Here is a 16,404-nt window from a genome sequence, read left to right on the forward strand (position 1 = left end):
GGAAAATCAGGAATGCTTTCAAGTTTGGTGCTGCCATGCATTTCAACTTCTCAAGTGATCTCTGAAGGGTCTAATGGCTGCTTAGAACAAAATTGGTCATATAGCTGCTGAAAACTCACTCTGATCCATTTACAGATGCCACACATTTCAACAATTTTTTTTTAACAAGTTTTGACGTGTTGTTTCATTACTGTATTTGTTCAGTAGCTGTTCATCACAAAACATTATACTCCTCGAATTACATCTCACTTGAAGTTTGTCGAAAGGCTTTGCTGAAAGAAAGAATATCTTCTTTTCTTAAGATTTCTGCAACATTTGACAAATGGATGTGCCGAAAGCATTGTTTAGCACTGTGCTGAGGAGTGTTTACCAACTTTCCCCGAAACAATATCTAATGAAACAATAGCCACCGGTTTATTTATTTATTTTTTTTTTGCTCTAAAATATTTATTACTATGCACAGGTTTGCACCAAGCTCGATTCGAGGGCACAATACTTTTGTGTACACAATCAAAATATTATTGCCTCGTGAAGAAAAAAATACATCACAATTCTTCCATTGCAATAAAGGCGAGACAAAATGAGTCGACCTTTTTCATGATTGTTAACTCGCACTAAACTTCACACCCATGCACGTATTATCTGCATGCAACCTCCATAATGAAGATGTTGGGATGATAATTTGTCAAACTCTTGAAAACATCATATGTTGTCTCTCTGACTCGTAACATTTATTAACTCATTCAGGTACAACACCGCCCAGATAAAGACTCGCAACACTGCTGAAAGAAAAAGACGATCCCCATGCCTCGTTGGGTAGTTGAAATCATCACTATGTGCGCAGCGTCACGTAACCTAGGGAAAACGAGCCATCCTTGCTGCTCTGCCAGTCATACCAGCCAGGGGACAATGTTGAGATGATCAGTGCGACTGCCAGCTGAAAGGGGTAGAAAAACAAGCAAACTGAAGTCAGAGTGGCACTGTATAGGTATGGTGCCTGGAATGCATCTCCGACTGGTGTGTCTACAGTGTCCAAAGAAGTGGTCCCTCAATTTCTGCCTGGTGCGTCATACAAGTGTAATGCTGTCGCCGGTCGCAATTCTGGCGGTGTCCCAGCAGCGGTGGTTGATGTGGCAGACGCCTGTTCTGCTTCAGGTCACTCTCCAGTTCGACAGTCCACTGAAGCTCCAGCAGCCGGTGGTTGGGACGCCGTGACAACAGCGACACTCGCGTTCGCCTCGTGGTACTCGCAGCTGCTCTTTAACATTTCAATGGCCAACCGCCAGGATCGCAACATGCAACAGCGTGACACTTCGGCTTCTGTGATGTCATTCGTTGCCTCTTCGTGACCACTTTTGATGTATGGGCAGCAAAGGAGGCTAAAAACACCAGTCGAAGACTCGCTCCGGGCACTATACTCGTCAGGTAGTTGAAATGATCACTCCGTGCACAGCATCACGCAACCTAAGGAGAATGAGCCATCCTTGCTTCTCTGCCAGTCATGCCAGCCAGGGGGCATTGTTGAGAAGATCAGTGCAACTGCCACCTGAAAGGGGTAGAAAAACAAGCAGACTAAAGTCAGAGCGGTACTGTATAGGACCCCCCTCCCTCGTGGCGCCAATAAAATGGGGATAATACGTATGTTGCACGGTGTGTGAATTTTCAAACTTTTGAGCACATAGTGAGCCACAGTTCATTAATCACAATCATTCATATAATCCCTAACTGAAATGCTTTGTCTATCTGATGCTTATCACAAATATGATGCGATTTATGCTTTGCTTGGGCATACGGACCTAAACCTAAAACAGTGGAAATAAGATAAAGATGAAGGAAGGTATGCAAAGCGACCATCCATTTCATATGCACACCTTTCTCCATCTTTGTCTTGTTTGCATTTTCGTGATCTTCTAATTCATTATGGGATCAGGCTTTTTTTCATTATTTTACAAGTTATTTTCGCTTTGATTCTTGCATTTCTAAGTGGCATGCCTCGTGAATGCTGTGTCCTGCGTGTTTCTTTCCCCGGTGAAAATACCCGTTTTCTTTTCTTGATTGTGTTTACAACTAATGTGAACCCTGTGCTAAAAATATGGTGGAACGTATTGCTTCCTCTGTTTCTGTTTCATTACTCGCTGCACCCTCAGAAATACATGAGCCTTAATATTGCTGTCCCACTTCAAAAATAAAAGAATTTTAATGGCTGCAACCTGTGCATTAGCCTCCTTGTTTGCTTGTCATCATGAAACACTGCCGACATAAAACCTGCAAAAAGAGGATGGCTCAAGCTGTTGACAAACAAACATACAGACCAGAGCTGCTTATTTAGATACATATCCCAACATGCGGCTCCGACGGGCACACACAAAATAATTTTCTGGAGGTGGCACTGCACATCTAGAGGCCCTGAAAGACTCCAAGTTTTGTTTACAGATAGCTGAGATGCTAAATTATAAAAAAAATCATTCTGACCAACCTCGTATAGCCTACACCAAATGCTGCACATACATTTGGCAGTTGAGGAAAATGGAAGGAGTGCAAGCTTGTGCTTATATATAGGAAATAACTGTGCTGGTGAACAAATTATCTCATGGTGGTCCCCATTGAGTGCATTTCAGTCACCAGTTTAAAATTGTGCACAAATAGAAAGGAACAGAGGAGATGGAAGAGACAACCACAAACTCACAATTCAATGTATTGAAGGAAGAAAACGAACAGCCTGCAGTAACAGCTTGAGCTGTAACTGCAGGCTGTTTTTTTTTCTTCCTTCAATACATTGAGTTGTGAGTTTGTGCTTGTCTCTTTTCTCTCCTCTGCTCCTTTCTATTTGTGCACAAATTTAGCCATGTTCTATCATTACCAACTCGCCCAACTAACCACCCTAATTCAGTCATCAGGTTTTCTAGTTTATGCAAATTTTCATAGTCACTAAGCAGCTATTCAGGGTGCTTATATATTTCCAAGCTTAGACGTTGCGCGAGTCGTAAGCTTGTGAATGCAAACTAGTGTGTCACAAGCTTCATGGTTGTGTGGCGCAGAAGAAAAACAATGTGACGAGGACCCGAGAGGAGGGCCATGGTCGTAACAAAAATGGCTCGGGTCCTAAATGACTTCCTACTAAACAATTACAGTGGTGCGAGCATTTACTGCTATAGCCAAAGATGTTCAAGCAGCCAAATAAACACGGCACTGAAAAGTACAGCGACAAACTGATGGTTGTCGCTGAACTCGACAAACGATCAGGGTGTCACAGTTGTCTTGAAACAGTCTGGCATATGTTTTTATGAACAAGTAGAATGTCTGGCCCTACTGAAACATGTCACACCAATCTCTGGAACAGTGTGTCACATGCAGAATTGGGCAGCCACAACCTTTCAATCAGTGAAGCAGCTGCAGCTCTGAGACATGGTCGCACAGGCGGAAGAGCGATGAGCGGCCTTCCACATCCATACGACGGTAGGCCATAAAAGCAAATTTCTGCAGTCACGTCAGCGGGAAGAGATGCTTTTTGCTGTTAGTTCACTCGTTTGCAGCATTGCTGACATTGATGTGGTACTCCCAGGCATCATAGTCACTCATTTATGAGAAGACAATGGGTACGACCTGTAATGCTCAAGAGACATTTACCAGGAAGTCGCCTAGCCCTAAAGTGCCCTTTTACGAAACCACAGCACGCAGCTGCATTGAACAGCTTGAGCGCTTTACTCATGTCCTCGTTACTTCGTCTTTCTCCTGCTCAACAGAGGGTTCCCCTTCCTACCAGTGCACCATTGGCTGCAGCAGCACACTGACTCGTTGTGGACAGGGGGCACAACATGACCATGCTCATTTACTTGCCTGGAAATTATGTCCAGCCCAGACCGCATTCACCTGGCTGAAAAAGCAGTTCTCTTCCTAAAAAAAGAAAAAAAAGAAAAAAAGTTTATGTAAGGTACTTATATGAAATATACAAGATGTAACCACAAAGCTAATATTTCCTAAGGTGCTACTCCTGCTCCTGGACTCCATCTTTAGGGAGGAGACTTCTGCAAACCGTATAAAATGGTTTGACTTCAATCCACGGCTGTCACAAATGAGAGAGTGGCAGCGTCGAGACTATTAACAGCCGAAATGATCAAATAGAAATTAGAAAAATTAAAATTTTAAAGAGAGCTTTCTTGGTTACAGCAGGTTCACAACACTGCCTTTCCGCACCAAACATCAGTGACAGTTCCATTGCCTCATGCACAACATGTTCTGGGCCTGAGCTTTTGCACGCGAAAGCCCGACGAGGTAAACATAGCTGCGAAAACTATGATGCCCGGTAGCTACTTCCTGGTTTCGATCACCGAAAGCACAGGCACCGCGCCCAACGCTTTATGTAGTGGCGCCCATTAAAACAAGACTTCGTAGAAACATGTAAGAAACACAAAATAATGTTTAAAACAGCCGAAGGAGCGCTTAAGCCAGGCCGCATAGTTTACATATCCGAGAGTACTACGCCGCATAGTTTGCAGTAAGGAAATGTTGTAGAACACTTACCTGCTTTGAGCACCGCTTCAATTCACAGTCCTTTACCTTCCGCATCGGGAGTACCATGCGCTTTTTCGTTACTAGAGTCCCGTAGGAAGATCCTATGAGGATTTTAAACTTTTTCGTTGAGGCGTGTGGACGCGGCACCGGATTCGGGCACTCACTCGAATACCTTTTCATGCTTGTTGAACCCAGATAAGCATTTGTTTCTCGTCTTCAGTGAATCGTAGTTCAAGCTTCTCCCGAGTTTTCATAATGAAGGAGACGTCGAAACTCACTTGACGCCAAATATGTCCACAAGCGAGGGACGCCAACGAGTGAAACGAAGAGAAACAGGCCAGGAGCCATCACTCAAATGAGCCAACGTTGCTAGACGGAAAAGCACATTTGTCTAGAAAACGCGTACAACGTTAGTTTCGAAACCTGCTAAACAGCATCTTTCACGATTTGCGTTTCGTAAAGACCATAGAGTTATTAGAATGTACGCTAGAGGTTCAACTGGCGCTAGTGTGCTGTTGCAAATTGAAGCAGACAGCAAGCAGTCCGAAATTGACTTCCGGTAATGCATTTCTACGGAAAAGAGCGAGTGCATTTCCTCTCTGCGCTCGATTATAAGAGCAAATATCACGAATAATTCGTACCTAGTAGGCACATTGGAACATTTCCCAGTCACGCAGATGAATAACTGGTCAGTTACGGCGTTTTTATTTTAAAATCGTGGCATGAAAAACGGTGCTAAAACCGCTTCGTACATGTATTTATGCGCACTGTCGGACACTGTTAGCGCGAACACGGCGTCGGCGCTTTCCAGCATTAGGGATATACGTGCCAAACGAACGAAGTACATGTGGAAAACTAAGTGAGACGGCAAGAACTATGCAGTAACACTGAATAAGTAACTGCTTGTGCTTGCAGACGATCAAAATAAATTGAAAGTCACGTAATATAGTCCGATTTGCAATAAATAAGTATTGCTTTATTCTTTCTGCTCATGAATATGTGCGAAGACGGTTGTTCTGTGTTCAAATCATCACCCGCACGCTCCAAATCTTTGCAAATAGGGGGAAGCCAAAGAACAGGTGCGCGATAAAAACTTCCCAACATAGGAAATAATAAGGAAACACACCTTTGGTAGCCCACGTACTTTATTCTTTACGTGTCTAACGTTTTTTTAATCACTCGTAAAGATGCATATTACAATATATAAGCACCAACGGAATGCTGGCGAACTTTGAACACATTCTACATTCCTTTCGATCGTTATTTTGCTTAGAATCGTCGCGTTTCTACATACCTGCCATGGAAAAAAGGTCTGGGCCTGAAATCTGGCGAAGTTTAACATCGTTCAGTGGTAAAGGAAAAATGTTGTAACTAAAGCAATTACACTTTCACAATATTAATAAAGGTACATACTATCCGGTACAACCGATATAACAAAAGTAATTGATATGATTTTCCGGTGACGAGACAAAATTCACGCGCGTTTTCCCATAGGAATATACAGGAAGACTGGAAAAGTAGACTGCATGCTGTCTGCTTCAATTTGCAACCGGAAGTCCCGTAGACACTAGCGCCAGCTGAGCCTCTAGCGTTTATTATAATAACTCTATGGTAAAGACATGCTATGAAGAAAATTTTAAGAACCAACTTCTTTTTGACGTTTGAAACTCCTTTTAAGAGAAAAATGGCAACCTAATCTCGCTCCCAGGCGGGAAGCAGCGCGAGCGCTCGCGACTTGAACGGGACTTGACGAAGGAAGTTCGCGGGAGCGTCTATGAAACGTAAAAGCCAGCTTGAGCGTTTTCAAGTCGAACTTGGTGTTGAGGCGGACTTGAGCAAGTCGAAGTTCGGCTTCAGTTGAAGTCACATCTATGAATTCGGCCACGCACTACGTCACTTACGGCGCCTACGTCACTTTTTGCGTGGACGGAGGCAGTTCTCCTTCCGCCTTCTCTCCGTCCACGCAGCAATCAACCTACGGTCTTGTCTCCTATTGTTTTGCCATGTGCTCGGTGGCCACTGCTCCTTGCGTTCCTGCCGTGCTCGAACTGCCGTTCCAGAGCCGTTTATACTGAGAGAGTTTGGCCTTCTTAAGGAGATTTTGACAGTCTGACAACCAAAGCAGCGTAGTCTGACAACCGGGGGATGACTACTTCCGTCCGCCATATTGTGGCTCTGACTCATAGGAACTCTACGCGATTTCTCAGGAATGAACAAGACAAAGAAGTGACGCCATATTGTGTTATCGCGAAATCCGCTTGTTCTAGCGGCCAACAAGCTCCGCCCATCGGCCAAACTCTCTCAGTATAAACGGCTCTGTGCCGTTCCTGCCTGGTCTTCCCCAAGCGGGTTTCTCTGAAGTGTTGTTTTTATTATTTATTTTTTTATTGTTTTCGTGGTCAAGAAGTTGGGCCCTTTGTGTATTCGCACGGTCGCGCTTCTGATATGCCTCCAGTTTTGGTTGCCGGGGATTCGATGGTGAAATACTTGTCCCAGTATTTCACATCGAATAACCGGGTTGCTGTCGAAGTGCGGGTGTTTAGTAACATAATATGAAAGGCGGCGGTGGCGCCTTTCACCAGTGAAGTTCAACACATATCCGAATGCGTCTGCGCCTACAATATTTAATGGCTCAAGGGTACGTCATCAGCCGACGTGAACGTGACCCGCTCTGGTGATCCGATACCCAGGAAGGAAGCCAGACGTGGCCTCGCTGTGCGGATTCAGACTTCGTACACCTGCGACTCGTCTCGAGCGCGCTGTTTCTCGGAGAGCTCGCACCTGTGCCGGCCATCTCAGGTCGCAATCCACGAGTTCTCTGTTTGAATGATGCTAGGCGAAACTTGAAGACTGTCATTCATGCGTTGGAGGCGGAGAGTTGGCAGGAAGGACCGTCAAAACAGGGATGCCACCGTATTGATTTTTCAACCTTAACAGAAGATGTGCTTCAGGATGCTTCAGGTGGTCCACTTTTCTCAAAAATTCCAAATGCAGCTGCCTGCATGGTCTTCAACGGGGTCGCCTACAACGAAAGTACGTATTGTCCTTTCATACAGCAGCGTGGGTAAAGTTTCATGCTCAAGGCAACACTTCAGGATTCAGGAATACTAGTTCATTCCACCGTGACGTCATGTGATCAGTGCTGAGAGGGGCGCCCTTATTGGACAGGGACGTGGTGATGTTTTGATGGAATTTATTTAGAGGTCGATGTCTTTTCGCATCACTGGTCAGTCAGACAGGATGCCAGGGAAGGGACCACGGTCAATACTTGATGGAACATTTTTTAAACCCATCGAGGACTCTTAGTCCGGAACCACTACCTTCAAGGCGAAGTGCCAAGCCTGCGGGAAAGTAATTTCGAGACCAAAAAACAAAAACACTTCCACTTCGAGCCTCATCTCAGTTCGCGTCTCAAAGAATTTTGTAAAATGTATTGCAATATCGGTATTTATATCTCTGCCCTCCCTAAAATGTATTATTGTATTTGTATTTCCAAAGACTTTTTGCCTCTTTTTAAAATGTATTTCCGATATGTATCGCGATACATTTTACAGATATATTTGAGACTTAAGTATCGGTATCTTAGCAACAATTTTCATGTATCCCAGTATTTGTATTTCTAAATACATTTTTGAATATTTATGCCCAACCCTGCAACGTAATGCAGCTGTCAAGTGACACCTTTAACGTTTAGGAATTAGAGGAATGGAAGGGAACGATTCAGCCATTCAAGGAGTGGGAATGGGCCTGTGTCCCCATTCCTAGGAGTTGAAAGGAATGGAATTATCGAAAACTCTCATTCCCCGGAATGGAATTGGAATGGAATGGGGGTGCCCATTCCGCAACACTGGTCGGTCATGCCCAGGAAGCTGTTCAAGCGGACCTTCCCTAACGTATCCATCGAGGCGTCGGACGTCATGCTGCGCAGCTACTCTGGGCAGCTTTCCCAAATCCAGGGTCGGGCCCAAGTCAGCGTTCGCCTTGGCGACAGGGAGGCAATCCTTCCCCTTAACTTAACCAAGGGGTTGTCGCCGGCGCTGCTGGGCCGGAACTGGATTCACTCGCTGGGTGTTCGGCTGCCGGAGTGCCAGGAAGCTGCCCTGCACGTGGTGAAAGACGTCCCGAGCCTCCTGACCGACTTCCAGTCCCTGTTCAAGCCGGGGGTGGGCACTTTTGCCGGCACGACGGTCGGCATCCACGTACCCGAGGGAGCCCGGCCTCGGTTCTTCAAGCCGCGTCCGCTGCCATTCGCCCTGAAGGACGGGGTCACCCAGGAGCTGCAACGGCTGCAGCGAGAGGGTATCCTGGTGCCCGTCAAGACCTCCGAGTGGGCTGCACCGATTGTTCCAGTCCTCAAGCGAGACAGCCGCGTCAGGATCTGCGGGGACTTCGAGGTCACCATCAACCCCGTCGCTACCGTCGAGAAATACCCGCTGCCTCGGGTAGAAGATCTCTGGTCGGCTCTGTCCGGGGGACAGAAGTTCTCCAAGCTCGACCTTCGAGATGCCTACCAGCAGCTGGTGCTCCAGGATGCCGCCCGGAAGTATGTTACCATTTCAACAACCATAGGACCCTTCCAGTACACGCGCCTACCGTTCGGCGTGGCCTCAGCCCCAGCCATCTTCCAGAGGGAGATGGACAACCTCTTCAGGGGCATGAAGCACGTGGCGGTGTACCTGGACGACATGCCGGTTACCGGTACCGACGACGGGGACCACCTGCAGAACCTGCGCAAAGTCCTGACACGATTGCAGGACGCCGGTCTCAAAATAAGGCTGGACAAGTGCGTGTTCCTGACCCCAAGTGTGGAGTACCTGGGACACATCATCTCCCAGGCTGGCCTGGCCCCGGCACCCCGCAAGATTGAGGCCGTGCTCAAGGCGCCGAAGCCCAAGAGCAAGAAGGAGCTTCAAAGCTACCTCGACCTCGTCAACTTCTACAGGAGGTTCCTGCCCAACCTGTCGACGCGCCTAGAGTCGCTACATCACCTGCTTCGTGACGGTCAGCTGTGGGCCTAGAAGAAAGAGCAGGACTTGGCCTTCCAGCGCTGCAAGGAGCTGGTCGTTAAGGCTCCAGTGCTGGTGCACTTCGATCCAGCCAAGCCTGTAGTCCTCACCGTAGATGCGTCGCCGTACGGGGTAGAAGCCGTCCTGTCGCACCGGGGTCAGGATGGTCAGGTAGACCCTGTGGCGTTTGCTTCTCGTCGGCTTCATGCGGCGGAGCAACGCTACAGTCAGCTCGACAAGGAAGGCTTGGCCCTCATGTTTGGGGTCGAGCGCTTCCACCAGTACCTGTGGGGCCGGAAATTCGAGGCGGTCACGGACCACAAGCCACTGCTGGGCCTGCTGGGGCCTGACAAGGCAGTCCCAGTGCAAGCATCGCCTCGTGTGGTACGCTGGGCCTTGACGCTGGCAGCCTACAGCTACAAGCTGGTCTACCGCCCTGGGAAGGACCTTTGACCTGCCGATACCCTGAGCTGCCTGCCCGTGCCGGAGGTGCCTGCTGCCATTCCAGAGCCAGCTGACGTTTTCCTGCTGGAGCGGGCCTACCCGGAGGTGCTCACCAGGACCGTTGAGCGCACGTCGCTTCGTTCAGTCATCGTTCACCCTCACAGCCAGGCTGCGTGTCGTCTCTTCTCGGCGGGTGCTTCGGCCCCCTTCGTCCACGTTCTAGAAGGATCGTGACACACTCCGTCGCTTCAACTGAGACTGAAATCCGTGGTGGCGGTTTCAAATCATGGCTTAGAACCAAAAGTCGGCGCAGCGGCGCACATCTAGGGGCCGTCGGCGCAGTGTGGTTCTGCGGCAGTTAAAACAAAAGGCGCAACCCGAGTCCCGCTTATCTTGCTTTAAATTTTCCCTCCCCCCCCCCCCCCCAAAAAAAAAAAAATCGGAGTTCTGGATTTGCCCCTGGGTCAACCGGTAGCCCAGCACAATCCGTGAACGTTCCAGCTCTTCGCCATGACACGGCGTTACAGAAAGCAGGGTAAAATACCACTACACGGATCACCGAATCAAATGCACTGTTATCGTAAATATTGGCTTGTGATTGCGCCTTTGTAGATCATCCCATTCGTTTTGCTGGAGAGACGCAACCGACGGGCATAACAAAATCGTTTGCGTATTCCGCATACCTCGCAAAAGCACTTACGCAGTCACCTTGCGAAAAGCGCGAAACACGGAGTCCGCACCGCCCTGACTTACCAGTCTTTTACCTGCTTTAGAGCAGTTTGTACCTGCTAGTTGGTATGTCTACTGAAACTGCAATTTGAAACTAGGGGCAATGCCAGAGAGAAAAGAGACAAAGTTGGGAAAGCATGCTCCCTCTTTCCAATTTCTAAACTCTCAAGTGATTGTACCATGATAAATTCCCCAACACCTATTTCCAAAATAAAAAAAAAAACGCCATGTTCACTAAGTAAAAAATGGTCTCAGTTCATGCATCCGCAGGCAGGGAGGTAGGAAACGTTGCACTAATTTATTCACACCGCATGACGAGCGCAACAAACTCACACGAGATTTACAAGAAAATATCGGTGGTTACTTAAGTTTCCCTGAAATTCTGTATGACCGGTCGTTTGCAGGACCGAATCATCTACTCGGACGGTGTGCGTCGCTGTGCAAACGCCAACAACACGAAGCATAAAAACGCCAGGTATAGGACAACAATCCGGAGTCCATTGTACAATTAAATCGACGTAATTTTGTTCAAAACGCCCGCAGCTTTTTACTCACGGTATGCGTCGAGAATCTTCCACATTTTGAAACGGAACGAAGGAAGATTTACTTTTAAAAGCGCTCGCTGCGTCCTCCTGGAGCTGCTGGAGCGGATCAGGTGACGACGACGGGACTGAATCCGTTGAATTTTAACCCCACAATAACCAATTTGCGCTTCGTGTTATACTCTGTTTCACCTTGTGTTGTACCGCAGGAAAGGCTACAAGCGCGAGCTCCTTGCTCTAGGGCACATATCGGCGGCACAAGCTCTCGTGCACGAAGGGCAGCTGCCAACGTTATGAGCTCGCTTTTTTAACCTTCGCTGCGGTACAACATAAGGTGAAACAGAGTGTAGTATGGGCTTCTACCTCCAAGCACCGCACCACACACCACGAACGTTTCCACTCTTTATCGCCATCGCCGTGTTGCACCAAACCTATCTCTATGCACCAAACAGAACGAGATCGCCGACGCCGAAGTCAACGGAGCGCTGTCGTGAACCTTGGCTTGTGGTTGCGCACTCGTGGACCCTGTGACTCCCTTGGCTTTCAAAGCACACCCGACGATTACGAATGATACTTTCCGTCTTGCGGGACCATCACAGGGGCACTTCTCCGGTCACGTCTTCGCTACACGTGCTCGTAAACCGCGTCAAACGGGGTAAAACCGAAGCTGCCGAAGCAATCCTAGCGCTCTGTTGAACTTGCGTTGTTGCTAGATTTTCTCCCACCAAACAAAAACAACGAAAGCAAACCGGCTCTAGCTCCCAGCGTACATCGGCGTTGCGCCGTGGCTAGATTTTCTCCGTCAGCTCTAACTTAAAGATGACCTACAGATGCAGCAACACTGGTATCAAGTTTTAACATGGCGGCCCTCACGGAGCGCCGTAAATTCCGAGGAGGGTGCATTGGAAGCGGCGGCACCCCACCCCCCCCCCCCCTTTGGCACGTTGGTTCGGCGTATTAGAACTTCAGGCTTGGTTCGGCCAGTTCGGCTTCTCTGTTTTGGCCAGTTTCTAGGCGAGGAGTGCGGCGTCCGTGTTTGTTGCACGTGTAATCGTAGCATTCCCCTGGCTGGGGTGACTTCGCGGCGCAATGTCCAACTCCAAACCTATAAAGAGGTACTTTGAAGCGTTTGTGAAGTCCTACATGTCGGAATTCCCGTGCTTCGTGCCGTCCAAAAAGGGAGAAAAGTTTGGATTATGTTGCACGAGCGCGTGCGATGTAAGCGGTTCGCACGGTCATAGCCAAAGCCTGGCACATCGACGACGGAGCAATAGGGCGCGCGGCCGCAGGAAAAAGGAGAGGAGGAGCGCGCCGAACGGTGACCAATATGGTAGCGCAGAGCAGAAAAGGCAGACCTAGACAGCGAGCGCTTGGGTCATGAGCGGCCGCTCCCCGAACCACGCTTGTTTTTGTGTTTGCGTCACCGTCGTTTTCGTACTCCGGGAGAAACGGGCGCGGCGATTCGAAAGGGCGCAGGGAGAAACGGGAAAGGGTGGACGTTGAGTTTCTCCTCTCCACGATAGCGACAAGAAAAGAGAGAGAGAAAAAAAAAAGATTGTTTCTGCGTTTGGCCGCTCGCTCTTTTGTGGCGCTAGCAGCAAAGGTTCTCTCCGCTCCCGTTTCTCCACCCCTCCTTTCCCATTTACGGCGGCCGTCTTTTCACGCGACGCGCCAGGCTTAGCGCCATTTTGAGAGCGAGAGAGAAAAGGGGAAAGGGCTACCGGCACTTTCCCCCTTTCTGATTGTGTAGGAGGAGTGCAAGTCCCGGATGAGAGGCCTGGCCGGTGTTGGGCGTCTGCAGTGCCCCAACTTCGTTCGCGCTTTTTTCTACGTTTCAAACTCCCAAACTTAATTAGAGTCATGGTCTTCGATGGCAACAGTCCCCCGGTCATCGGGACACCATTGCTGGGTGATAGGGTGCACGAATAACGACAGAAAGCGTCGAATACTGTCCGAGGACCTATGTAGCTTGCATGAGATCTGGCAAGGCAAGTACGGCTGGAATGTTTTTAAGCTCCATTGCTTTCCGCATGACTGGAAAGGATGAACCATTTATACATTTTTGCTTGCAATGGGCCTATTTCAACGTAGCCGCTTTTAGTTGTAATCAACAAGTTATACACGAAACGGGAACCTCAATTAACTTTGTAAACGCCCGGAGCTGCTACATATCGTCTTGCTCTGCTGTTTTTATCTTCGTGTCCCTGGTCTTATATTTCCTTGTGAATGAACGACGAAGACGCTCCAGATGCACTTTTCTCGAACCGCAGAAAGCCTCGAAGCAGCCACGAATTATCTTACTATTTGATGCAATATTTTGGGTACTTACCTCCAATTTCTATCGCTGGCACGTTCGCTGCCGCTGTTCCCCCCGTCGCCACACTGGCGCATGCCATGACTCAAACAAAGAAACGTGCACACTGGGCTCGAAAACGCAGATCGCAACACATGAGACGTTCCCTGCAGCGACTATCAAGCGCCTCAAAGCGCCTTAGTCAACGGAAACAACCCACCAGCGGCACTCCAAGGACGCTTTTGCCGGCCCCCTAATATCGCGCAGAAGATCGCGATAAAAAAGAAAATAATAAAAACAATAGAAATACGTTTTCAACAATTTCCAGCCTCACCTGGGGGCGGAAATGAGCCTTCAACTAAGTGTTGTAGATGATAAAATCGAGTCAGTCACCACTGCAAATTATCACTATTAAGATAAATTCAGTTACAAAAGTTTACAAGCTGAAACAGCAGTTATGAGAAAACTCGCACGCACATTGCGAGCGTACCCTATGTTCACCGGCGGTACAGCGTTTGGTGCGCGCTCCATTCACGAAATGTTCCGAGCGAAGTCGAGAGGATGGCGTTGAGGAAACGCCTTTTCGGTTTACGGACGCAATCCGCTGCCGCCGGAGACAGGGGTCATGTGGAAAGCGATGGAGCTTAAAGACATTGCAGCCGCTCTCGCCTTGACGGATTTCATGCAAGCTACATATGTCCTCGGACAGTGTTCTACGCTTTCTGTTTTTATTCGTGCACCCTATGACCCAGCAATGGTGTCCCGATGACCGGGGGACTGTTGCCATCGAAGCCTCTGGCTCTAACTAAGTTCGCGAGTTTAAAACAGGAAAGAAAGCGCGAACGAAGTTCGGGCACAGCAGACACCCAACACCGGCGAAGCCTCTGATCCGGGACTTTCACTCTTTCTACACAATCAGAAAGGGGGAAAGCGCCGGTAGCCCTTTCCCCTTTTCTCTCTCGCCCTCTTTCAGTAAAACGGTCTATACACTCCGTGCGGGAACTATAGGGGGCGCTTTGAAAAACGCGCGCAGCGCCGCTAGCGGAGGAGCTGGCGTTCGACTGCGAGGCGCGTTCAGAAGCCTGCGGCGCCTTTTCGCATGCCAAGCTGTGGCGGCGGAAGCGCGCACGGACGAAACTTTTGCTTTTTGAGCCGATAAGTTGAGGGTGACGTTGCATGAGTGCTGGGGCAGAAGGGCATTTAGCTGTTCTCCACTCCTTATATATTGAGTTTGAGTCGTTTTTAGGGGTAATTTCTCTAGTTGCGGCCGAAAAAGGAGTTGGAGCAATTTTCCGAAAAGCAAGACGGCCGCCACCATTATTGCTCTGAGTGGGAAATTTATTTCGCTCGTCGCTGCAAACCTAGGACTGCTGGAACGATGATATTTGGAGGCGAGTGAGATGTTCACTAAGTTTGTGCACGAAGAGGGCCGAGTTTCTTTAAGACAGCAGGTGTGAAAGTTATGTTTCTAACGAATAAAGAAATAAAGCTGATGGGATATCCAATATTGGACCCAAAATGTTGTGTTATAGCGGGCTGTGCAAAGTGCAGATTTGGGCACACAGGTGCTTGGACTTGACAGTAACATGGCACAGCACTTATTATACAAAGAAAAAGTGGCATAGGGAAACCAGGTGAAAATTTGGTTTTGGCTGCGTAACTCAATGGGAACCGGTTTTGACCATGAAAAGGCTGTCAAGAGAATACCACTGGTCGGGAGAGGTGGAGACTTTAGAGGTAGGCAGAGACTAGTGGACTGTACTTCCAATTGAAACAACTTTACGAAAGGTGGTTCCAAAGCCGAGAAAACAAAGTTGTCGGCCAACACACGGTTTGGCCACCAAGGGCTTTTGCCGTCAGCTGTTGTGTATTAACCTGTTGTGCGAGGTGCTGATTTTCCGCGCACAGGTACTTTGACATGACTGTCACTTAGCACAACACATATTATAACGAAAAGAGTTGGCATAGCGAAACCAGGTGGAAATTTAGTTTGGGCGGCGTAGCTAAATGGGAACTGGCTTTGGCCGTCAAAGGCTGCCAGATAATAAAACTCATCGTGGGAGGCGCACACTTTACAGGTAGGAAGGGACCAGTGGACGGTACTTCCATTTCGAACCACTTTGCGATAGGTGGCTCTAAAGCCGAGAAAAAAATTGTTGTCTACAGAACTCGGGGTGTCAGCGTTTCCACATCCAATAGGAGGCTGATGAAGAAAGAAAGCACACCACATAAACCTCCATACTCAAACGTCGATTCTCCAGTAATTCCGAGTTTCATTGTTGTTTTCTTTAGATTTACATTTGTCACTTTTTTTTTTTTTACCGTTCGAATCTTTGTTTATGAAGAACAGATTGTGTGCCATACTTGTCCGGAAATATCATCGACACGTACGATGGGGACGAAACTTCTTTGGAGGGCATTCCTCCAACGAAATTGGCACTGCATACCCGCGAGTGTGGGATGGCATTTCAGTTCGTCCCATCGGCGCTGACACATGTAGGCGTTACTGGTACGAAAACAAACGCAGAGCGCAAAGCGGCAGTGTAGAATATGCCAGCCGTGCCGACACAGTGGCAGACATGATCGGGAGACCGAATTTCTCGCGTCGTACGGCACGGCTCCATCGTTGTCGCTGTCCCACAAAACATCGGCGAGGTGAAAAACTGTGAAACTTTGTCTCCACAAGATACGACGCATAACTATTGAAGCACTTAATGACGCAGCACAGGCAGCACTTCATGCTGTGAACCCAGCGGAACCGCACCACTCCGACTTAATGCGTACCAACCGCGGCGTGGTTTCGGTTTCGTTTTCTCTGGGGTTCTCACTGCCTACCTTCGGTACCGGCCGCGCGGCGGCGCGCCAGTCGCGTCGCACG

General features: G+C 48.5%; 1 protein-coding gene across 1 annotated transcript; it reads right to left on the reverse strand.

Annotated features, from left to right (window-relative positions):
• Positions 1-595: 595 nt before the first annotated feature.
• Positions 596-4,841, reverse strand: LOC120848135. Its single transcript, XM_042289556.1, has 3 exons — positions 4,522-4,841; positions 3,838-3,894; positions 596-1,546 (listed from the first exon to the last, which is right to left on the reverse strand). The coding sequence occupies exons 1-3, from the start codon at positions 4,690-4,692 to the stop codon at positions 1,439-1,441; spliced, it is 336 nt and encodes a 111-aa protein (XP_042145490.1). The 5' UTR covers positions 4,693-4,841; the 3' UTR covers positions 596-1,438.
• Between the last annotated feature and the right edge of the window lie 11,563 nt (positions 4,842-16,404).

The sequence above is a fragment of the Ixodes scapularis genome, unplaced genomic scaffold (assembly GCF_016920785.2).
Source record: "Ixodes scapularis isolate PalLabHiFi unplaced genomic scaffold, ASM1692078v2 PGA_scaffold12__126_contigs__length_90152505, whole genome shotgun sequence".
NCBI classification, from domain to species: Eukaryota; Metazoa; Arthropoda; class Arachnida; order Ixodida; family Ixodidae; genus Ixodes; species Ixodes scapularis.